Source organism: Mixophyes fleayi, chromosome 5 (assembly GCF_038048845.1).
Source record: "Mixophyes fleayi isolate aMixFle1 chromosome 5, aMixFle1.hap1, whole genome shotgun sequence".
NCBI classification, from domain to species: domain Eukaryota; kingdom Metazoa; phylum Chordata; class Amphibia; order Anura; family Limnodynastidae; genus Mixophyes; species Mixophyes fleayi.
Window position 1 is genome coordinate 129,786,670 of NC_134406.1, and position 24,832 is coordinate 129,811,501.

Genomic DNA, 24,832 nt, shown 5'->3' on the forward strand with positions numbered 1-24,832 from the left:
GTAAGTACTGTCACTTGCAAATAAATGTATGTGCAACTTAAGTTGCTTGTGTTTATCGTAAAGTGTAAGACCACCTATATATATATATATATATATATATATATATATATATATATATATATATATATACATGTATACTGTGCAATCTATATATGTGCGATGCTTACTTTTTGTATTGTTGCACTATAGTTTAGCATACTTAAAAAGCTGGATATGTTCCTGGAATATTAATATGAAACTTGGTGATTATCTTCAATCACTCGTAAAAAATAAGGAAAGGAACACCACAGTCTTTCCCTCTCTCTTGGCTGCACTCTTATTTTAATGTCAGAAACGGTAAATCATCTATCCTGAAGTGTTGAAATATTAATGTAAGATCATGGAAACCCCATATAAGCAAAGGGAAGCATTAGACTCAAAACGGTGGTAAAAGCATCACTTTTGGGGATGTGAAGTCATTGTCAGGCACATCTATAGAGAAAGGACTGTGAGAGGACTCGTGCAAGATAAAAGGGTCCCACACATTCAATCACACTCCATATTTGTACACTAGAGATACATCTAGTTGATATGCGTTGGTAGAACGTAATAGATAGATAGATATTGCATATCGCATATTGCGCTAATGTTGAGAGTGCAATCAGACAAATCTGTGTCCTTTGTATCTCTGAAACAGACAATTTATTGGGGTGAACAAATAAAAATGCGTTTTTGTACGTCCAACAAGTGCATTTGTGTAAACTTGAAAGGAGTGTCGATTTTTGAATTACTAACGATGAAAACCAGAAGAAAACTCGATGATTAATTTACTAATCTAGCATGCTGATCAAATGGTATGGCCCCCCGAAAATCAATTTCTTGTTGCTTTTTGTAAACTTTTGAGTTGTAAACTGCAATTACTCCAACACATGGCATAGTTCATAGTTTTAGATACTGATATATTTATCACAACACCGAAACTGTTTAAGAAAATATTTAAACAAAAATTAATGGTTGAACGTAATTTTAAATAACAGTCCATTTAACCGGTTTACGTCAATAACAATCCGATTTGATCGTAATATTTTCTGCTAGAAAGTCTCATAGATTCAGAAACTACTTCTTAAAATGTTTAGTATGTTATGAGCAAAACATTTTGCTTCCAGCTTTGGGGAATGCGATGGTTGTGTCGTGTCCTTTATTCATATTACTAGGATTCCCAACAGAACGTCCTAAAGAACCAGCTTCAAGAATGGTTTCTTTGGTGGTGGCCCAAGAAACGGAAGTGTTGGTGAGAGCCTGGTTCAAAGTACTGTGTCTGAACAATGGGTCGTGAAAAACTCCATCAACCCAATTTCTGAGGCTGGTTACAGGCGAATCCTGGCGTCTGTCAATAACACAAACAGGGGTTGAAATAGCAGAAGAGGAAGAGGAGGATGAAGAAGGAGAGGACACTCCATGGTGTTTTAGCATGCATGATGGATACTCATTTTGATTTAAAGAGGTGGCTGTGTGAGCCAAAGACCATATTCTTGGTTTGGAATCCAAAAGTTGCTGACTTTGCTGCTGAAAGCATAGTTTGGATTCACAGCCTCTCTGTCTAGACTTCATTAAGTCTTGCTCACATTCATCAACAACACTTTTAAGGCAATTCTTAGCCCTGTCAAGTTCTTGATCTACAGAAGAAGCTGTTAAAGGCATCTTCAAGATAACATCTTTGCAATGGTCATTGGCACAATCTCTGGTCCTCATTTGGTGCCCTTCTTGGGACTGATGGTGAAATGGCTGCTTCACCTCACATTCAGAGCTTTCAGACTCAATTGTGTCAAAATCATCAAGGTCACTGAGTTCTAGTTCTTTGTCTTCTCTTCCAGTGCTTTCTTCTGCTAAGAGAAATGAACAGCTACAATTAAGGCTACTATAATACTACAATATACTAAATAGAGCAAATCATCAACACCATCATCATAATTTATTTGTGGGTCGCCAAAAACTCGACAGCGCCTGACAGTCGGCATAACAAATCATACAAAAAAAAAATTTTTTTTACATAGAAACAACAAATACTATTATCATGATGGAGAAGGTGCAGACATGAGATAGAAGGTAGAGGGTGTCTTGCTTGTGAGAGCCTAAAGTCTACAGTTATAGGAGTAATCATGTTGGCTTCTCTAGACTGCCCTACAGGTATGTGAATAAATATACATTAATTACCTAGCCTGCACCATATGGAAAGCTGCTCAAAACTGCAAATACGATTGGGGAGACTTGAGTCTACATCATATGCTCTATGGGTGACATAATATGATGCTTATATAATTGTTAGGGGGCTGGTTATACAAAATCAGGCAAAAAAAACAACATTCTTAGTTATGTTGATTTGAACTATACAAAGAACCAATGTGATGTTTCATTTTAAATGTAAAAAAAGTTCAAACCTTCTATCTTTTTCTCGTTCTTTATATTGTCTTTGGAAGATTCATCTTCCTCATCTTCCTCATCATCATAGGGTTTCTTCTCATCTGAAGACTTGTTTCTTGGTGGCCATGTCATCTTGTTTTCTTTCTTGAGCCTTCTCCTGGCATTGGCAAACCACGTAGAGACCTGGGTGAGGGTCATCTTGGTGATGATAGCCAGCATGATCTTTTCACCCTTTGTGGGGTACGGGTTCTTCCTGTGCTCCTGCAGCCAGGCCTTTAATGTACTGGTGGTTTCACGTGTGGCATTCTTCCTGCGAGTACCACCATCAATAGTGCCATACCTGTATAACACATTAACATTGCTCATATTTTACATACACCCTTCTTGCATTTGTGTCTAAACTAGATATGTACTGGAAAACACAATGATAATATAACATATGTAATTTTAATATAATGTGAGCTATTGCAAGAAATCCATTAAAAAGGTCACATATAGAGACTATTGAATTTTGTGTTACCATAAGGTTAATACCTCAAAGATTGTACGTCACATTTTCTAGGATGTCTGAAGCCTGTTTTAAGAGGATAAATTTGAATGACCTCAGGGTATAACTGTTAATATAAATATTTTCCTTCATGCTCCTTTATTAGCCATGTCTCAGGCTTTGGTTGATGAAATTGTAAAAACGTATACAGACAGTGGATTGCAGTTGAATATTTAATGCACACCATACTGAAAGGTCACCGGCACCCATGTGGTCTTGAAAAAAAGGCTTAAGTGGTTTTATGCTGCTTTAGGGATAATAGACGCAGCAAGGTAAAACTGTTTTAAATCCCTTCAGGGGATGCGGATGCAAAGCATTGCATAGCACTGAACACTGAACTTATAAGATTGCTGCTTTATGATTCCAATAATACAAAAGTATTAGATGGAAGGTGAGAAGTGTACAAATGACGTACATTAGTTCTGTATTATGATTTTCCCCAGCCATTAGAGCTTCTTAATTAGAGATGCTCACTGACCCCGTGTTTTTGTTTTTGTTTTGGTTTTGGATCTGGATTACCGTTGTGTTTTGGTTTTGGTTTTGCCAAACCGCCCTTGCGTGTTTTGGTTTTGGTTTTGTTTGGTTTTGTTTTGCAATTTTGTTTAAAAATCAATGTTTTTTGGCATAAAATAACCGAATTTAGTGCTCCACCTGGTTCTTGGATAAGTAATGTAATTGTAAAGCTATATAATTTTGAAAAAAACAGTTTAATTCCTGGTAGGTCGTCATTAATTCTACACACAAACCAGATTGTCTTCCTCTCCATCTATGCATATTGGCAATGCAGCCATCGTCTTTGGGTGTATATTACACCCTACACTTATAGTTAAATATCTAAAGAAATGGACAAAGGCAGTTTGGTTTCTGTCTCTCTAGGCCCCCCTCCACTTGTAGAAAATAGTAAAAAATTCAGCCGTTATAGACTGTACAATATAAATTGAAATGGACAAAGGCAGTTTGGTTTCTGTCTCTATAGGCCCCCCTCCACTTGTAGAAAATACTAAAAAATTCAGCCATTATAGACTGTACAATATTAATTGAAATGGACAAAAGCCAGTTTGGGGTCAGTCTGTGTATAACAACCTACCCTTATTGAGATATTGCCAAAACAGCAGCCTTTCAAGACGGTACGTGATATAGAAATGCCCCAAATCCCTTTGCTATTTGGGGGTAGATTACACCCTACACTTAAATGGAAAGTTTTAAAAACATGTTATCATCATCATCTTCAGCTTCATCCTCACCCTCATCGGTGTGTACGTCATCATCACAGACTATCGATTCATCGCCGCTAGAATCCGCCATTAGAGAACTGTCAGTGCTTGGATCTCTTTGATGATAAAGGCCTTCCTCGTGGAAGATGTAGTTCATTTTTATAAACATAATTTTCTCCACATTTTTTGGAAGTAACCTTCTACTGTGATCACGGACTAGGTTCCCGGCTGTACTGAATACTCGTTCAGAGTACACACTGAAGGGTGGGCAGATTAGGTATTGCAAAGCAAGTTTGTACAAGGGTTTCCAAATGGCCTGCTTTCTTCCCAGTAAGGGAAGGGACTGTCTGACATTTCCATATCAATTACAGCTTTATGGGAAAAATGGTGTCGCAATGGAATTCTGTAACGTGGACACAAAACCTCAATTAACTTTGAAAAACCAGCTGCGTTTATTGTGGATATTGGACGCAGATCTAACACTAACATGGTAGCCATGGCGTCTGTGATTTGCTTGGCAAATGGGTGACTGCTGTCATATTTGCTTCCCCTAGCAAATGATTGTTTCACAGTTAATTGCTGAAATGTAGGACTGCTCTTTTTCTTGGCCTTCCTCTGGACTGACGATTCACCCCCAGCAGCAGCAACAGCAGCAGCAGTGGGACTAACGCTTTCTTCAGAGGAATCAATTATAGTGCAGGAGTCATCCAGCCTTACTAAGTGGGATGCTGGGCTAACTCCGAGTGCTACTGAGGATATTGATGAGAATGGTGTTGTGGGTGTATTTTGTAGCCGTCGGGATGTAGGTAACCGAAGGGTCCTAGCTGATGATGGAGTGCTTGTAATTTTTTTGGAAGAACCTTCAGTTTTTTCCAACACTTTGCCATGAACTCTCGTAAAATGGCGTAACATAGACGAGGTTCCAAGATGGTTAAGGTCGCTCCCTCGACTGACTGTGGCTTGACAAACCCTACAAATGGCTAAACAACTGTTGTTTGGATTTGGGTAGAAATAATTCCACACATAAGAAGTGGATTTTTTTTGTTTTATGCGCAGGCATGACAATGGCCTTTTTCTTGTCATGTGCCAGAACTGCTGCCACTGGTGCAGGACTTACACAACCTCATCCTCATCAACATCCTTATTAGCGCCCTCGTCGCTGTTACGGCTCACGCCCCCAGGTATCTACTCCTTGAACCGCTTCAGAGGTCTTCGCCTATAGGAACCGCTTTTCCCGTAGAGCTAGATACGCTCACAAGTACTCTGATGCCCCCAGGTCTTGTACTCTAGCAAGGGATATTAGGTAGCTGGCAACAGCAGCAAACAGGTCCAGGCCAAAGGTCAAAAGGTCACAGGCAGTACAGTAATATCCAAGTCCAGGCAAAAGGGTTTAGGGTCACAAGAAAATCAGCAGCGTCTAATACAAGCAGGGGGTTGAGGTCACAGGCAATCAATCAAAGTGAGAACCCAGGCAGAGGTCAGCAGCAGAGAGTAATTATATATATATAGCAACAGCAGTACAGCAGAAAGTATGCAAGAAGCAGGGACTATAACCGGCAGGGGAGGATTGCCCCTCCCTGCCTTATATATGCAAACTGGCCAATGAGGGGAGACTGAGGGCAGGTCCTGTACTTTGCCACCTGGCTTAAAGTTTGACTAGCGCGCGCACCCGGCTCCCCTGAATTTCGGGACGCGGCGCTCCAGCTCATTAGCGTCCCGACCGTTGCCTTGGCAACGGCCGGGGTAGACCGGAAGTGATGTCCCTGTCATCATGATGATGGCCAGGATGCTGGGAGACAGAGGGGAGCGAGTCGCAGCGGTGCCCAGAGCCGCCGCGGCTCGTGACAGTACCCCCCCCCCTTGAGGAGGGTCAAGGAACCCCCGACACCCACTTTTTCCAGGAAATTTTTTAAAGAACTTGGCAAGTAATTTGTCAGAATGTAAATTTCTTTGTGGCACCCAGGAACGTTCCTCGGGACCATAGCCCTTCCAATGGACGAGGTAGTGAAACTGACCCTAAACTTTCTTTGAATCGAGGATGTTCTCGACTACAACTTCTTGATGTTCATCCACCGAAACTTGTTGAGGCCTAGAGGACTGTCGAGGTTTGAATCTCTTGGAGTACTGGGCAGGTTTCAGCAACGAGCAGTGGAACTTACTGGGAAAATTTAGAGATTCAGGGAGCTTCAGTCTGAAAGCTACTTGGTTGATTTGTTTTAGGATGGTAAATGAACCAATAAACTTGGGTCCTAATTTCTTGCAGGGTTAACGGAGTCTTATGTTCCATGTAGAGAGACACACTGAATCTCCTACTTAAAAGGAACAGGCAGAGCGATGTAGATCGGCAAAAACTTTTGACCTAAAAGATGCTCGGAGTAAAGATTGATGAACTGATTTCCAAATCTTCCTAAGCCCGGTGGCCGTGGCCCGGGTTTCAGGTGGCCTATTGGTGGATAGAGAGGACAAAGAGTTGACTCTGGGATGGTACCCAAGGTTGCAATAAAAGGGGAAGTACCGGGAAGAAGTGTGGCATGCGTTGTTGAACGCAAATTCGGCCCATGGAAGAAGGTCAGCCCAGTCATCGTGATTTTTGGATATATATAGCCGTAGATATTGCTCCAGGGATTGGTTCACCCTTTCGGTTTGCCTGTTAGACTGCGGATGGTAGGCCGATGATAGGCTGAGACTAATCCCTAAGAGAGAGCAAAAAGCCTTTCAGAAAGCTGCAATAAACTGTGACCCCTGATCTGATACTATATCCTCCGGCAAACCATGATGACAAAATACATGTTTAATAAACAAAGTGGCAAGAGAGCGTGCTGAGGGTAATTTGGTCAAAGGGATAAAATGAGCCATTTTACTCAATCGATCCACAGTTAACCAGATGGTGTTGCACCCGGAAGATGGAGGTAAATTGACAATGAAGTCCATGGACAAGTGGGTACAAGGTCTGACCGGAGCTGGTAATGGCAGTAGTAACCCAGAAGGGGAATTTCGAGAAATCTTATTCTTGGAACACAGATCACAGGATGATATATATTCTCTAACATCCACCGATAATGAAGGCCACCAGACAACACAGGAAATTATTTTGATGGTCTTTGCAACACTGGGATGTCCAGAAGTCTTGTTGTCATGACACTCTGAGAGGACCGACTTCCTGAGATCCACAGGCACGAAGAGTTTGTCCGCTGGAGTTTCACAAGGTGCCTGTGGTTGGAATTGTTGAAGGGTTTTACCTAGTGCCTGCGTGAAGGCAATCAAAATAGAAGAAGCGGGAACAATGGAACAGGGTTCAGAGATTGGCGTTTGAGAAGAGATACAACTGCGAGACAAGGCATCAGCTCTGAAGTTCTTTGAGCCAGGCCGGTAGGTGATGATGAAGCGAAAATGGGAGAAGAAGAGGGACCACTGCGCTTGCCTAGAATTTAACCTTTTAGCCAATTCTATGTATACTGTGATTACATGTTTTGCACCTTCAAGCCAGTGGAGCCTTTCTTCCAGTGGTCACTTGACGGCCAACAACTCCCGATTGCCAACATTATAATGTCCCTCGGCAGAAGAAAATCTTCGAGATAGGTAGGCACAGGGGTGAAGGCGATGGTCTTCCAACTCTTTTTGGGATAGTTGTCACGGTTCTTACGAGGAGACTCGGTAGATGTAGCGAAACCAGGAGATTCGAACAGTTTGGCACTACACCAACAGGGCGCGGAGTCTAACAAGGAGACGGTGTTCACCAGGAACCGCCGCAAAGCGGTATGGGCTTAGCGGCGTCACCTCGCAGGTCGCGGTCCCTACTAGAGTACTGTACGGAAGTCCCTGAGAAGACTACAGGCAGTAGTACCGTAGGAAGGATGATCGATACACTAAGTAATGGTAATGAAGATAATGCAGATCGGTGTAACTCTGTAACCCACTGTGTGGTGTAAAGTTCAGGAGAATGAGCGTCAGCTCTGAAGACAACTGTAGGGGAGATGTCCAAAGATGAGCGTCAGCTCTGCAGACCACTATGTGGTAAAAGTTCAGGAGAATGAGCGTCAGCTCTGAAGACAAATGTAGCAAAGATGTCCGAAGATGAGCGTCAGCTCTGCAGGCCACTATGTGGCGGAGAGTTCCGTAGAGTTAGCGTCAGCTCTGCAGGCCACTATGTGGCGGAGATTTCCGTAGAGTGAGCTTCAGCTCTGCAGACCACTATGTGGTAAAAGTTCAGGAGGATGAGCGTCAGCTCTGAAGACAAATGTAGTGAAGATGTCCGAAGATGAGCGTCAGCTCTGCAGGCCACTATGTGGCGGAGGGTTCCGTAGAGTGAGCGTCAGCTCTGCAGGCCACTATGTGGCGGAGAGTTCCGAAGAGTGAGCGTCAGCTCTGCAGACCACTATGGGGTAAAAGTTCAGGAGGATGAGCGTCAAGATGGCGGCGCCCAGCGGGGAGCGGAGCGCCGATGAGAGGTGAGTTTTGCCGGGTGTCAGGTGCGCTGCCTGAACACCCGGCGCGTGATAGTACCCCCCCCTTTAAAGACGGGCACTGCACGTCTACTGCAAGGTTTCAGAAGAAACTTCTTGTGGAATTTATCCAGCAGGTAGGGAGCGTGGATGTCGGAGGCACGAATCCAAGAACGCTCTTCGGGGCCGAAGCCCTTCCAATCAACGAGGTATTTCAAGCCGCCTTTACAATTTTTCGAGTCCAAGATTTGTTTGAGTTCGAACTCCTCCTCTTGATGGACTCCAGGAGTGGTGGAAGGACCTACCGAAGTAAATCGATTAATCTTCAGAGGTTTTAATAAAGACACATGGAAAGAGTTAACAATACGAAGAGATGCTGGTAATCGTAATTTAAAGCAGACTGGGTTAATAACTTCAGAGATGCTGTATGGGCCAATAAATCGCGGAGCCAATTTCATGCAGGGGACTCTGAGGCATATATTCTTGGTGCAGAGCCACACTCTATCACCAACCTTGAAGATGGGAAGAAATCGTCGTTTTTTATCCGCAGCCAGTTTGTAGCGTGTAGAAGTTTTCTTAAGGCAAAACCTTACTTGTCTCCAAATGGTGAGGAATTTGTTATATAGAGAATTGGCTGCAGGCACCTGGGTGGGTGGGAGGGACACAAATTCAGGAAGGGACGGATGATGTCCATAGAACCACTAAGAAAGAAGATTTAGAAGAGGACTCGTGGAAGGCATTATTGTGGGCAAACTCCGCCCATGGTAGAAGATCAACCCAGTTGTCCTGGTTGACAGAAGAGAACATCCTGAGGTAAGTCTCCAGATCCTGGTTCACCCTTTCGGTCTGTCCATTGGATTGAGGATGATATCCAGATGATAAACTCAGTTTGATACCCAATAATTTGCAGAGGGCTCTCCAAAACTTTGAAACGAATTGGACACCTCGATCGGAAACTATGTTGAGCGGACAACCATGTAGGCGAAATATCTCCTTAACAAAGTGGACCGCCAGGACTGGAGAGGATGGAAGACCCGGAAGTGCCGGGAAATGGGCCATTTTAGAAAATCGATCCACTACCACCCATATAACAGTACAATTTTTACTAGGTGGGAGATCTGTAATAAAATCCATGCTTATATGGGTCCATGGTTCACGAGGTATGGGTAATGGAAGTAATAAGCCCGCAGGAGACTGATGTGTGGATTTGTTCTGAGAACAAACGTTACAGGAGGAGACAAAATCCTTAACGTCCGTATGAAAACTGGGCCACCAATAGTTCCTGGAGATTAATTCAATGGTTTTGCGGGAACCGGTATGTCCAGCGAAGACGGTGGAGTGATAATGTTTCAGCAGCTTGTGGCGAAGACTAGGAGAGACAAAACTTTTCCCAGGTGGTGTTTTAGCGGATTTGAGCTGAGTTGCTAAGACTAGGCATTTAGGGTCTAAAATGGGATGAACAGAATCCTCCTCTGTCCCTTCATGAGTGGAAAATGCACGAGAAAGGGCATCAGCTATTTTATTCTTAATGCCAGGTTTAAAAGTAATGCGAAGTTCAAAGCGAGAAAAGAATAATGACCAGCGTGCTTGTCTGGGATTCAAGCACTGAGCGGTTTGGAGGTAGAGTAAGTTTTTGTGGTCCGTGAAAATAGTCACTGGATGCAGGGCTCCCTCGAGAAGATATCGCCATTCAGCTAGTGCCGCTTTGATTGCCAATAACTCTTTATCTCCTATGGTGTAATTTTTCCCAGCCGGGAGAAATTTTCTAGAAAAAAAGGCACACGGATAGAATTGGGCCAGAGGAGATTTCTGTGAGAGAACAGCCCCGATGCCCACATTGGAGGCGTCAATCTCTAGAAAGAACGGAGAGGAGACGTCCGGTTGTTGGAGAATAGGTGCAGAGAAAAAAGCTTGTTTCAAGAAGTCAAAGGCCTCGAGAGGAGCTGAAGACCACGATTTAGGGTTGGAACCCTTTCGAGTTAGAGCCACAATAGGTGCCACGATGGTAGAGTAGCCCTGGATGAAGCGCCTATAGTAGTTGGCGAATCCGAGGAATCGCTGAATAGGTTTCAGCCCAAGAGGAAGAGGCCATTCTAAAATTGCTTTGACTTTGTCTGGGTCCACTTGTAGCCCGGATCCAGATACAATGTATCCCAGGAATGGCATCTGAGGAAGCTCGAAGACACACTTCTCCAGTTTGCAAAAGAGCCGATGGTGTCGTAATCTGGAAAGAACCTCCTTCACATGCCTACGGTGTGAGGTGATGTCAGGAGAGAACACCAAGATATCATCTAGATATACCACGAAACAGAGGTATAGTAAATCTCTAAATATCTCATTGATAAAACTCTGAAAGACGGCGGGGGCGTTGCACAGACCAAAGGGCATTACCAGATATTCGTAATGCCCATCGCGGGTATTAAAAGCCGTCTTCTATTCGTCTCCTGCTCTGATCCTGATGAGATTATATGCGCCCGTAGATCGAGTTTGGTGAAGATCCTCGCTCCTTTGATACGATCAAACAGTTCGGTGATAAGCGGAATGGGGTATCGGTTTTTGACTGTAATTGCGTTTAAACCACGGTAATCGATGCAAGGTTTTAACGATCCATCTTTTTTTTTAACAAAGAAAAACCCCGCTCCCGCAGGTGATTAGGAGGGTCTGATAAAGCCTCGGGATAGGTTCTCTTTAACATATTCAGACATGGAAGAGGTCTCGGGTATGGAGAGGGGGTACACTCGGCCCCGAGGAGGTATTTTACCCGGCTGCAGTTCGATAGGACAGTCCCATGAGCGATTGGGTGGCAGAAGCTCCGAGCAGACTTTGTCAAATACATCTAAAAAGGAGTGATACTGTTTGGGCAGAACGGTGACCTTGGTATTGGAGGAAGTGGAAATGGAGCCAAGGGGTTGGACTCGCGTCAAACATTTCAGGAGACAAGTAGGACTCCAGGACAGAATCTGCGAGGTAGACCAGTCAAGTTTAGGAGAGTGCTGCTGGAGCCATGGTAGACCTAGGATGACGGGGGTAGTGGTAGCTGGTAGCACGTGGAAGGTAATCACTTCACGATGTAAGGCTCCTACTTGGAGAATGATGGGTTCAGTCCTGGTTTTCGCTGTACCATTGGCTACACGGGAGCCGTCGATGGCCATAATAGAGACAGGAATTTCCAGCGGTACAGTTGGTATAGAAACCTGCAAAATTAAAGAAAAAGAGATAAAATTTCCGGCTGCTCCAGAGTCCAACATAGCAGAAGTGTGAACGGGACCACGCGGACCGTGAAGGGTAATAGGAAAGGAGCAGACATTAGAAATTCCAAATGAGGGAGAGGTTTTAGAAAGCCCTAATCTGACCTCTCCAGAGCAGGTTAGGGTCTGGCATTTCCCGACCTCTTGGGACAGACATTCAATAGATGATCCGGATCCGCACAGTAAAGGCACAACTTATTCCTTAGTCTTCTGTCACGTTCTTCTGGAGTTAATCGAGAGCGCCCAATTTGCATGGGTTCCTCCATTATCACCGGGTGGGTGAAGCGAGGCGCGAGTATGGGGGTGCTGCGCCGGGAGGAGTCCTTCTCTGAAGATCGTTGGCGGAAATGTAGATCCACGCGATTGCATAGAGAGATCATGGCATCTAACGTAGTGGGGAGTTCTTAAGAAGCTAAAGCGTCCTTGATCTTGTCAGACAGACCCTGCCAGAACGTTGCTACCAAGGCTTCATTTGTTCCAGCGTAATTCTGATGACAACGTTTGAAACCGAATAACATACTGAGCCACGGAGTGGGAACCTTGGCGCAGACGGAGAATGCTAGACGCTGCTGAGGTCACCCTTCCTGGTTCGTCAAAAATTCTGCGAAAAGCGGCAATGAAGGCAGCACTGTTGGCCAGGATTGGGTCATCAAGTTCCCAGAGAGGTGAGGCCCAGGCTAAGGTTTGACCAGAAAATAAGGATATTAGGTATGCCACCTTAGAGCGCTGGGTTGGGAAATTCTGTGGTTGGAGTTCAAATTGTATAGAACACTGGTTCAAGAAACCCCGGCAGGTTGCAGGATCTCCATCGAATTTAGAAGGAGTTGGTTCCACGTTAGATTCCGACATGTTAATGACAATGTTTTTTTGGCCTGTTCTCACTGTCACGGTTCTTACGAGGAGACTCGGTAGATGTAGCGAAACCAGGAGATTCGAACAGTTTGGCACTACTCCAACAGGGCGCGGAGTCTAACGAGGAGGCGGTGTTCACCAGGAACCACCGCAAAGCGGTATGGGCTTAGCGGCGTCACCTCGCAGGTCGCGGTCCCTACTAGAGTACTGTATGGAAGTCCCTGGGAAGACTACAGGCAGTAGTACCGTAGGAAGGATGATCGATACACTAAGTAATGGTAATGAAGATAATGCAGATCGGTGTAACTCTGTAAACCACTGTGTGGTGTAAAGTTCAGGAGAATGAGCGTCAGCTCTGAAGACAACTGTAAGGGAGATGTCCAAAGATGAGCGTCAGCTCTGCAGACCACTATGTGGTAAAAGTTCTGGAGAATGAGCGTCAGCTCTGAAGACAAATGTAGTAAAGATGTCCGAAGATGAGCGTCAGCTCTGCAGGCCACTATGTGGCGGAGAGTTCCGTAGAGTGAGCGTCAGCTCTGCAGGCCACTATGTGGCGGAGAGTTCCGTAGAGTGAGCTTCAGCTCTGCAGACCACTATGTGGTAAAAGTTCAGGAGGATGAGCGTCAGCTCTGAAGACAAATGTAGTGAAGATGTCCGAAGATGAGCGTCAGCTCTGCAGGCCACTATGTGGCGGAGAGTTCCGTAGAGTGAGCGTCAGCTCTGCAGGCCATTATGTGGCGGAGAGTTCCGAAGAGTGAGCGTCAGCTCTGCAGACCACTATGTGGTAAAAGTTCAGGAGGATGAGCGTCAGCTCTGTAGACAAACGTAGTGAAGATGTCCAAAGATGAGCGTCAGCTCTGCAGTCCAGGAAGGAGGTAGATAACTGGAAAGTAACAGGAAGCCACTTTAATCACCAGGAGGTAACACAAAGAACAAGCACTGAAGATAGAGATGAGGTGCCATTTAAACTTGCCGCCAGTGAGAAGGACCAATCAGCAGGGAGCATGAGAATTGGAGTCATCCAAGATGGCGGCGCCCAGCGGGGAGCGGAGCGCCGATGAGAGGTGAGTTTTGCAGGGTGTCAGGTGCGCTGCCTGAACACCCGGCGCGTGATAATAGTACTGCTCCCACACCTACATTAGAGGCATCCACTTCGATGATGAATGAAAGGTCTGGATTTGGATGTTTCAGAACAGGTGCTGAAACAAAGGCCCGTTTCAAGGCTTCGAAGGAAGAGATAGCGATTGGAGGCCAGATTTTCGTGTCAGCTCCCTTGCGATTCAAGGCTGTGATAGGAGCAACGAGAGTAGAAAAGGAACTGATAAATTTTCTATAATAGTTAGCGAACCCCATTAACCTTTGCATTGCTTTGAGATTCGAGGGTCGCACCAAGTCGAGAATGGCTTGTACTTTCTCGGGGTCTGTGGAAACTTCAAACTCGCATTTTTCTAACTTAGTGTAGAGGTGGTGATGACAGAGTTTCTGAAGAACTTGTTGTACATGTTCACGATGTTGTTTAAGTGAGTGGGAGTAGATCAGGATGTCATCTAAGTAGACGACTACAAAGGAGCCTAGGAATTCACGAAGGACATCATTAATTAGGTCTTGAAAGACGGCTGGAGCATTACTGAGGCCGAAAGGCGTGATAAGGTATTCGTAGTGGCCTGTTTGGGTATTGAAGGACGTTTTCCATTCGTCACCTTTACGGATACGAATCAGGTTGTATGCTCCTCGAAGATCAATGTTTGAGTATATCCTGGCTCCCTTAAGCTGGTCAAAGATGACCGAAATAAGTGGCAAGGGGTATGTATTTTTTATAGGTATCTTATTCAACCCTCAGTAATCAATATAGGGCCTCAGGCTGCCATCCTTCTTGGCCACAAAGAAGAAGCCTGCTCCTGCAGGTGACTTGGAAGGCCTAATAAAGCCTTTCTTTAGATTCTCCTCTACATATGATTCCATGGCTAGCGCCTCCAGAATAGACAGGGCGTATAATCTTCCTTTGGGTAATTTGGAACCTGGGACAAGATCAATAGCACAATCGTACTCCCGGTGAGGAGGGAGAATATCTGCTTCCTTCTTGGAAAAAACGTCATGAAATTCCCGATAAGAAAAGGATAGCTGGGCACGTATGAGTAACCCTGAGTGGCAAGGATAAACAAGAGGAGGAGCACAGAGAGCTCCACTTGGTTATCTCACCTTTGGTCCAATCGATACTGGGATTATGGAGGGCCAGCCAAAGATAACCCAGGATAAGGAGGTACCAAAGGACAATGAATTAGGTACAGAGAGATAGTCTCGGAGTGAAGAGCACCCATCTTCAGCTGTAGAGGAGGTGAGCGATGATGGATCTCACCTCTGTTCAGGTGATTCCCATCTAGCCTATGCACAGCGATAGCAGTTTCCAGAGGAACAGCTGAGAAACCCAGGGACCGGGTTAATGTCAAGTCTAAAAAGTTTCCAGTGGCTCGATTATCCAAAAATGCAGAAACAGAGATTACTTGTCAACCGTACATGAGTTGAGCAGGTATTAGTAAGGAATCCTTCAGAGAGATTACTTTTAGGCCTAAGTGTACTCTCTCCATGTTCATTTGGCCTGGTCTTTTCCCGGTTTGATGGGGCAGGTACGGAGCAAATGGCCCTTCTCTCCACAGTATAAGCAGAGGCCCAGATTGCGTCTGCGGTTGCGTTCTTCTGAAGACAACCGATATACTCCCAGTTGCATTGGTTCAACTTGATCGATGGAAGAGGTTTGAGAAGGCACAGGAGAATAGGACAAAGGATTTTACTTCTCAGCTTTCCTTTCTCTGTATCTTCTGTCGATTCGAATAGCTAATTGCATGAGTTCCTCAAGAGATCCAGCAGTAGGATACTGGACAAGCGAGTCATTAATTTGTTCGGAGAGACCCAACCGGAAATGATTACGAAGAGCTGGGTCATTCCATTCACAATCTGAGGACCAACGCCTGAAGTTGGAGCAATAATCTTCAGCGGAACGTTGTCCTTGCGTTAAGGATCTCAGCTGTGCTTCTGCAGAAGCCACTCGATCCGGGTCGTCATAGATCAAGACAAGAGCTTTAAAGAATGCATCCACAGATTGCAGCTGAGGACTGTTAGAATCCAGGCTGAATGCCCAGGATTGAGGAACTCCTTGTAGAAGGGAGATAATTATTCCCACTCTTTGCTGAGGTGATCCAGACGAAAGTGGCCTCAATTTGAAATAAAGCTTGCAGCTTTCACGGAAGTTGCGGAAGACTCTGCGCTCTCCCGAAAAGCGATCTGGTAGGTTCATCTTGGGTTCCACCACAGAAGGCTGAGCGGCTTGCAAGGCTCTTGACTCCTGTTCTTGGACGGCTTGCCGCTGAGACAACTCTTGAACAATTTGGAACAAGGTCTGGATTTGTCCTGCCAACACTTGAGCCGGACTAGGTTCTATAGGACCGAATAGACAGTTCACTCACTCCTAGTGTATATTTTTAGGGCCGGTTATAATGTTACGGCTCACGCCCCCAGGCATCAACTCCTAGAACTGCTTCAGAGGTCTTCGCCTATAGGAACCGCTTTTCCCGTAGAGCTAGATGCGCTCACAGGTACTCTGATGCCCCCTAGTCTTTTACTCTAGTAGTAGGAGCAGATACCTGAGAATGTAGCGCAGGTGTTCACACAGAGGTGGAGTGAAGATCCCAGCAAGGGATATTAGGTAGCCGGTAACAGTAGCGTCCAGGTCCAGGCCAAAGGTCAAAAGGTCACAGGCAGTACAGGAGTATCCTAGTCCAGGCAAAAGGGTTCAGGGTCACAAGAAAATCAGCAGCGTCTAATACAAGCAGGGGGTCGAGGTCACAGGCAATCAAAGTCAGAATCCAGGCAGAGGTCGGCAACAGAGAGTTATTATATATATAGCAACAGCAGCACACAAGGAAGCATGCAAGAAGCAGGGACTATAACTGGCAGGGGAAGATTGCCCCTCCCTGCCTTATAAATGCAAACTGGCCAATGAGGGGAGACTGGGGGCAGGTCCTGTACTTAGCCACCTGGCTTAAAGTTTGACTAGCGCGCGCCCGGCTCCCCTGAATGCCGGGACGCGGCGCTGCAGCTCACTAGCGTCCGGACCGTTGCCTTGGCAACGGCCGGAGTAGACCGGAAGTGATATCCTGCTTGTCATGACGACGGGCGGGACACTCGGAGACAGAGGGGAGCGAGTCGCGGCGGTGCCAGCCGCCTACACAAGTCTCCCCTTCATCCTCTTCTAATTCCAAAGTGGCATCCTCAATTTGTGTATAACCGGCTACACTTGGGCTGTTCAGGCACACATCAGCAGAACTGCTGAAAGAGCCCTCCTTTATGGGTACAAAAACAGAATGCTCACGATTAGACATACCACTGTTGGATGGACTCTCCACAGGGATTGGTGTCATTTCTGATTCAGAGCATACATTATCCTCTAATGCCTTACTGTTTTCTTGCAGCTTGGCTTTGATGCGTAACAGTAGTTGTGCACCACTTTTAGACTCCAAATTACTTGGTCACGAGTGACTGTACAAGAAGAAGGCTCAGTAACATTTTTTGATCTGCCACTAATAGAGAAAGGCGAAGGCCTCGTTCTTTCTTTGCCACTGCATGTGTAGAATGGCATGTTGGCAATTTTTTTTTTTATCTGCAGTTAACTTTTCCTCAGTTACACTTCTTTTTCGCTTCAACACGGTAAAAAAATATTTGGTGTGTGTTTTTTTCCCTGATTTAAAAAGACTATGTACTTTTGTATAGGCCTTACCAGATGACGTACAGGGAAGACTACCATCAGGACTGGTGCCAGCAGCTGCTTGCTGATCCTGCTCATATGTGGACTCAGGTGAATCAATTTAAATGAGACCCAAAGCACTTGTAGTGCAAATTCAGAAGGATATAGTGATTGTGTATAATTATTTCAACACCAGAAAAATTGTTTTTTGAAAAAAGGGGAATATCTGACACCCCCAAATACTTGTAGTGCAAAATCTGAAATATATAGGGCTGCTAGCTAATACTTGCAGCAGCAGAAAAATTGTTGTTGGAAAACAGGGGAATATCTGACACCCCCAAACACTTGTAGTGCAAAATCTGAAATATATAGTGCTGCTAGATAATACTTCCAGCAACAGAGAAATTATTTTTTCATGCAGGTGATTATGGGACACCCCAAAACACTTGTAGTGGGCATACATAGGCTTTACCAGATGACATACTGGGAACACTACCATCAGGACTGGTGCCAGCACCTGATTGCTGATTCTGCTCATATGTGGACTGCTTTGAATCCATTTTAATGAGCCCAAACCACGTGTAGCGCAAAATATTGTATAGATAGATACAGCTGCTAAATATGACATTTGGCAGCCAGAAAAATTTTTGTTTCACACTGGGGAATATGGGACACCCCAAAGCACTTGTAGTGCAAAATATTGTATAAATACTGCTGCTAAATATGACTTTTGACAGCCAGAAAAATTCTTGTATCACACTTGGGAATATGGGACACCCCAATGCACTTGTAGTGCAAAATATTGTATAAATACTGCTGCTAAATATGACTTTTGACAGCCAGAAAAAATTGTGTTTCACACTGGGGAATATGGGACACCCCAAAGCACTTGTAGTGCAAAAAAATTGTATAGATACTGCTGATAAATATCACTTTTGACAGCCAGAAAAAATATTGTTTCACACTGGGGAATATGGGACACCCCAAAGCACATGTAGTGCAAAATATTGAAAAAAAGCTTCCTTTATTCTCCTCTCTTCCTTCTCTAACAATTGCTAATAGAATTGGTTATAATAATACAAAGAATAAGGTGTACAATTATTGCTCTGTCCCTGTTCTAATACAGCCTGTGACCTAACCCTGCTTTCTCCCTCTGTCAAATGCCGATGGATTGCTGTGTAGGCGGGTATTTATGCTTTTCAAATCTCGTGAGAACCGAGCTCTGAGATCCGACTACGCATTGATGACATTTTACCTCGATTTAGATTTAGGTTAGATTTAGATTCCGAACGGGCGGGAGAGTACTGAGCATGCTCGGCTCGGTACTCAGATAGGCGAAGTTCGGGTGGGTTCGGATCTCGGGGAGATCTTCTTTCTTAATGCATCATTTAGAGGTGGTCAATACCCTGTGAAACTTTGGAAATTAGAACACTCTTTTGCAACAAATAGAATTTGGTGCAAAAGAGTGTAAAATTGTAGCTATATTTAACATTCAGTATACTATTTTTCAGTATAATATTGCATAATATGAGATAAACACAGCAGATTTAGGGCATCATGTAGAGTTGGACGCAAATCCAAATGATCAGCGCAAAAAGCACTTTTAGCCAAGGATGGATATCAGTTTGCACCCACACTGAGGCAGATCTACCCCTTGCACCTTTTTGCGCTTCGAGAGGTGGAACAGGGAAGGTAGTGGTGGGCGAGCTTAGCAATGTAAAGACATGTTCTGGCCCATAATAGATAAAGAGGTGTCTATGTGCAATTCGCATAGTATTCTGAGTCACATAGATCTAAAGATCTGTGTGATTTGGAATCCTGTGTAAATTACAGGATGCAATTTACACCTACGAGTTAAGTGTAAATTGCGTCCAACTCTACATCAGATCCTTAAACGTGTTGGTAAATAATAGTATTTGAGATGCAGCTGAAAGAGAGCCATATTCTTTTTTCTGACAGATATACAGATAAAACAATTATCATGATAAAGAGATAGATAGATAGATAGATAGATAGATAGATAGATAGATAGATAGATAGATAGATAGATAGATATAGAGACAAACATAGCATTATTTCCTGCTGCTTTCCACTGTAAATTGTTCAGGTTACTTATTTTCAACCATCCAAAAACAGAAATCTGTGGTGCCCCATTATACAGAATTTCACAATCATATACGCTCCAAAATGAATATATTTGCATGGGGTGTAAAAATTTGCATGTGGTTATAGGAGGAGTTCAACAGATAATGTTGTACCTTGCAAAATACGCAAGGTACTGAAGTGAAATAAATATTTTGTTATGCAGGAATGGAATATTTAAAAGAGGTGGTGGAGAATGCCTAATAAAGGGTAAGCTCCCCGTTTGAAATGTGGGGACAGAGCATTTTTTTTAATGTAGAATGGTCTGATTCTTCCACCTTGGGATTATACTGCACCTTGAAAAGTACATTTCTATGTTAAAGTAATTAGATCTTTCAAACATACAATAGCAACACATGTAATAAGGATAGTTATAATGTCCCCAGACTCTCATGTTCAATTTAAGGCATAAATTAGGTTATACTCCTTAGTATTTTAGGAGAAAAAGATAAAATTAATATATGCTGGACTTTGATGTAACAATTTTACTGCTTCTACCATGTACATTTCACAAACCTCCAAATGTTGGCACATCTCTCCAAAGATGTGCTGGTCAGAAAACAAGGCACACTTGCGGGGTGAAAAAAGCAGTGTGGGTCCACATTTTTTGCAGTTTGCAAATGATCCATGTAGAGCTGGCTTGATTAGCTGGTAGAAGCAGTGGCGGAACTACCATTGGTGTAGCAGGTGTAGTGCAACAGAGCCCATGGAGATAATGGGGCCTGCTGCATGGCAGATGAAGTGGGTTGGGAACCCCAGTTCGTTCCTCCCGCTTTCCTGTACCGGGGCCCACAGCTCGCTAGTTCTGCCTCTGGGTAGAAGGAACTATCTTTTTAAACTACTTGCAGGGAAAGGTAGTGGGTGGGACAGAATGTGTGTTTGGGACCTATTTATCAGTATGGATAAGATGACATTTAATATCACAACATTACATAAGGTATTCTGAAAACTGGACACATTTTGGTCCAAAGGCATATTATTCCTTCTCTGCCTGCCATAAGACTTGCTTTGACAAAATGAATGCTTGATCAATGTTCTCATTCGTATTTTTATATATGAATTAGAGAGAACTTTCAACAATTTTAGGTTTAGAGTCTAGAATTTGACCTTTAAAGGTAATAATACGTAAACACTAGCATGATAAATAGGATGGCAGGCAATGTTTGGCATAGAAAAATAGAACAAGTGAGTAGCCAATCTTATGTTGCAAACATATTTAAATCTACATTTTTAGACTATTGTACAAAGTAAATGCAACAGAATAGTCATTATCTTACTCTGCATGCTACCAAAACTCTTGTCCATTCTCTCATCATCTCCCTTCCTGACTATTGCAACCTCCTGCTATCTGGCATTCCTAACACCCATATATCCACACTTCAATCCATCCTAAATGCTGCTGCAAGACTGATCTTCCTCTCTTATGCTCCACATCTGCTGCACCATTTTGCAAATCCCTACACTGGCTCCCTGTGTCCTCCAGAATCAAATTCAAATTACTCACCTTTACCTACAAAGCCCTCAACAACACTACCCCTGTATACATCTTAGATCTACCTCTAACCTGCACCTCTCACTCCCGCCTACAAGACTTCTCCCGTGCTGCTCCCCACTTATGGAATTCCCTACCACGCTCAATCAGACTTTCCTACAGCTTTCAAATCTTTAGGTGCGCTTTGAAAACCCATCTCTTTTTTATAGATGACCTTATCCTCAATAACACAATTCACACTAATGCACCCTCACAACTATCCCAATCTCCACTCTGAGACACACTTACTCCTCTTGTTTCAGCTGTGCCCTCTTCCACTTAAAATGTAAGGTCTAATGAGCAGCTTTATACCCTTTGTTTTCATGTCTGAATTTGTTTTGTCTGCTTTGTATGTCCCTGTTTTATGTATGTACTGTATTCCCTACTGTACAGCACTGGGGAGCACTGTGGCGCCTTACAAATCTACGATAATGATGATAATAATAATAATAATAATAATAATAATAATAATAATAATAATAATAATAATCATTGTTATACATATTTACTCTAATTCTATAAACTGCTTCCCACTAAATAATTGTGTCTGAGATACCCACTTCAGTCTGCTTCACCATAGGATTATCACTGATTTTAAGACTGTTCCTCCTTTCCTCCTACATTCCAGAGTGATCCTAGACAGAGAAACTCTACCCTCTTCATAGCATTAAGCATGTCTGCTTTCAAAAATGGTTGGGCCAGGGAGAATGCTGGACACATTAATTTAATAAATGATCAAGCTTTAGTATAAATGAATGTTTTAATATTGATGCATTTGAGCCTGCTCTTTAATTAATGGTAACATATTCATCTTATAGAACAAATACGCAGAATTTGTGAATATGTGGAATATTTGAAAAATTACTGCATTTTGCAGAAGCTCTATCTTGTTAAAACAAATGTCTATAGAACTTTTTACATGCAGTGATGCAGTTATATATCTGGTGATAATAACAGTTTGGCCTGATATCCTCATGAGTATGTCTTCAAAATCAGTGTGATACTTGAGAAAAATCACATAAAAAATTGGATACTTATTTTCTGGCAAGCCTGTAGATCCATTTAGCATGCCACCTCTATGCACCTGCAAATCATTTGCCAACCAAACTAACATGCCCTTATGAGATCCAGTCATATAGCCTCGGCACCAAATGACAAGAGTCTATGTAATTTAGAAACCTACATGTTTGGCCAGGATGGACACAAATCCTTCACTTTTCAGGCTGAAGAACAGGATGGGGTTAGTTTAATTTGTCAAAATACAAATGAATTGGGCCAAAGCATGTCATATGTAACACCTTAGTTATCCCTATTAGGTGTTAAATGTTAAAGGCCATTTCTTGCAATTCTTTTGTTGTAACATCTTTAAAGCAGACTTTAAGACCTCAGTTCACTGCATACAATATTTACAATGTCTATCCCTGATGTAGCTCAGGATGTGAGTTTGCAGCTCATTAGCTGAGAAAATGCTTTATATATTTGGAAATATTTGGAAATGTGGAAATGATAACCTCCAAATGCTGCACAGCATATAACACTGAAATCTTCACATGCTTAAACAAATGCTCCTATTCCTTTCACAAGCAAAAATAAACAATAAAAAAAAAGGAAACAACATTTAGCAGCTTATTGTGGTATAATTGTGCACTTTTACTAAATGAATGGAAGAATGAGAAGAATTATTTATTAAAGTACATAATTTTTGAAAGCTTAGTGGATCCAAGTTCATCCACATACTATTCAATGAGGTCTGGGGAGAAAGGCTAATATTGTTTTCCAGATCTCTTTTAACAGTATGGAAGCAAAGACAAATAGGCATAAACTTATGTCTTTGATAAATCACATTCTTGGTTGTTACAATAAAGTTTTGTCCCATATTTACTCATCATAATGTGGCCTGCAGATATTTTATGACCATGAAACTATAAAATAGGCTAAATACTTTAAGCAGAAAATATAGGGCTCATTTGTGGGGGGAGGTTGTGTAACTAGTTACAAGGAGACTGATTTATTGTTAACTGATTGCTAGTAAAATAGATAGCTAAATAGGCTGGAGAAATTTAGACAGAAGCAATCAAATAGGACACACTTAGGAAATGTTCAGTAAGGGCGTGCCAAGTTCGATAAAATGCACACTTTTCTGACTCAAGCTCTGGGCGTCTCTAAGATACGTGATGTTTAGCCGTATCACTTGCACCAGCTACAGGGCAGATGTAAGCACAGAATGATAGTGATGACTGACATGTATGAATGGCAGAGCATGTGTTTGCAAGTAAGAGAAACTATAACATTTTATGTACAGTACGCATTAAGAACATCCTGATTTATGAATTTCATTCAATTATTTTTTTTTAACATGCATTTTAATTAATGATTATAGTTAATTTTAGAAAATCTTTTTTTTGCATACATTCAAACAGGACTTGATATCGCACAAATGCATGTGCATATCCTGCAGTCTGTTCTGTCTGTTAACATTTGGTAATGTATAGCCAAAACATACATATAACCGTATTCAAATTAAAATGTTTCTTGAGATCTACGCTATTTAATTCAAGCGTATAAATTACTGGAAGCCAACTTTAGGAATACTGCTACCACATTAGTCACTCTATAACAAAGGAGAGATGAAGTTGGTGTTTGAAAATGTGCATGGTGTATCTTTTTATTTATTTTCATAAATTTAATTGTCATTATTTTTGAGGCAGCTCTGAGGTTTATATTGCTATCTAGATACATATTGTGCCAGTACAGCCATTGAGCTTGATCATTGCACAACCAGAGCTGTGTCTAGTTTGGCCACAAACATAGTGAGGCAGCTGCAAATCTAGCTGTTCAGTGATCTGGAAGAATGGGATTCAATCAGTGTGTTCAGCCATTAACTGTACACACATCAAACACATCAGCCGACAACAATTTTCAACCATATTGATAATAATCCAATAAATCCTATTTATGTATTTATCTAATAGATTTTAAATGGTATACATGCTCATTTGGCCTTAACTATGACCAAATTGCCCAACCTAAGCATTATACTTTCCTCTTCACACATTGAGATAAAGACGTTTGCTCTGATCATTGAATGGCTGCATCTCCAGCTCACACACATATGACCAGATCCCATAAGGTCCCACTGGTGCAATGGGCTGATGATCACATAACATATATGGTTGAAAATAGTGGTCACTGGCTGTATTTTCATTCAGGCCTTTTTGAAATCCAGAAGGATTTATATCTGTCTCAGGCAATAATAGTGGTCAGTATGGCCACATAGTCAGACAAAATCACCACATGTAATATCAAGGTGAGGGTTATTTAGTCTAAACTAATTTGCTCCCCATACACATATGCTTGATAATGAGCTACCTCCCATGAATTTACTTTGGCCTTGATGTCAATTATTGCAATCCACACATAGTCATACTCAGAGGCTGAGTAAATGAGTAAATTTGTTCCTGGACAAACCATGAAATGCAAATACTTGATAGCTTTATTTTTACACTGATATTTAAGGCTGATCTAGTAAATGCTCTACCCCAGCTATGAATCTCTCCTCACATTTTAAATTTACCTCCCCTCCAAAGCAAAATGGTTTTGACAAGATGCAAATTTGCTCCTTTTTTTGCATTGCTCCTAACTCAGCATCATGGCCAAAGTGACTGCAGGAGGAAGAACACAGTGTCCCCATGTGCTTACTCTTGCAGTTGCAGTAGAG

The 24,832-nt window shown here is 42.8% G+C and overlaps 1 protein-coding gene across 4 annotated transcripts in view; it reads right to left on the minus strand.

Annotated features, from left to right (window-relative positions):
* Positions 1 to 212: 212 nt before the first annotated feature.
* The window catches only part of IRX4 (iroquois homeobox 4), a 31,753-nt gene continuing 7,133 nt past the window's right edge, over positions 213 to 24,832 (minus strand). For 3 of the 4 annotated variants that reach the window (XM_075212828.1, XM_075212827.1, XM_075212824.1), the window contains exons 5-6: positions 2,418 to 2,740; positions 213 to 1,865 (exon numbers count right to left, since the gene is read on the minus strand). In XM_075212828.1, the coding sequence (XP_075068929.1) occupies positions 1,120 to 1,865; positions 2,418 to 2,740 (1,069 nt within the window). In that variant the 3' untranslated portion in view covers positions 213 to 1,119. The remainder of the gene's footprint in view (positions 1,866 to 2,417; positions 2,741 to 24,832) is intronic. The other variant, XM_075212825.1, reaches the window with a different exon arrangement.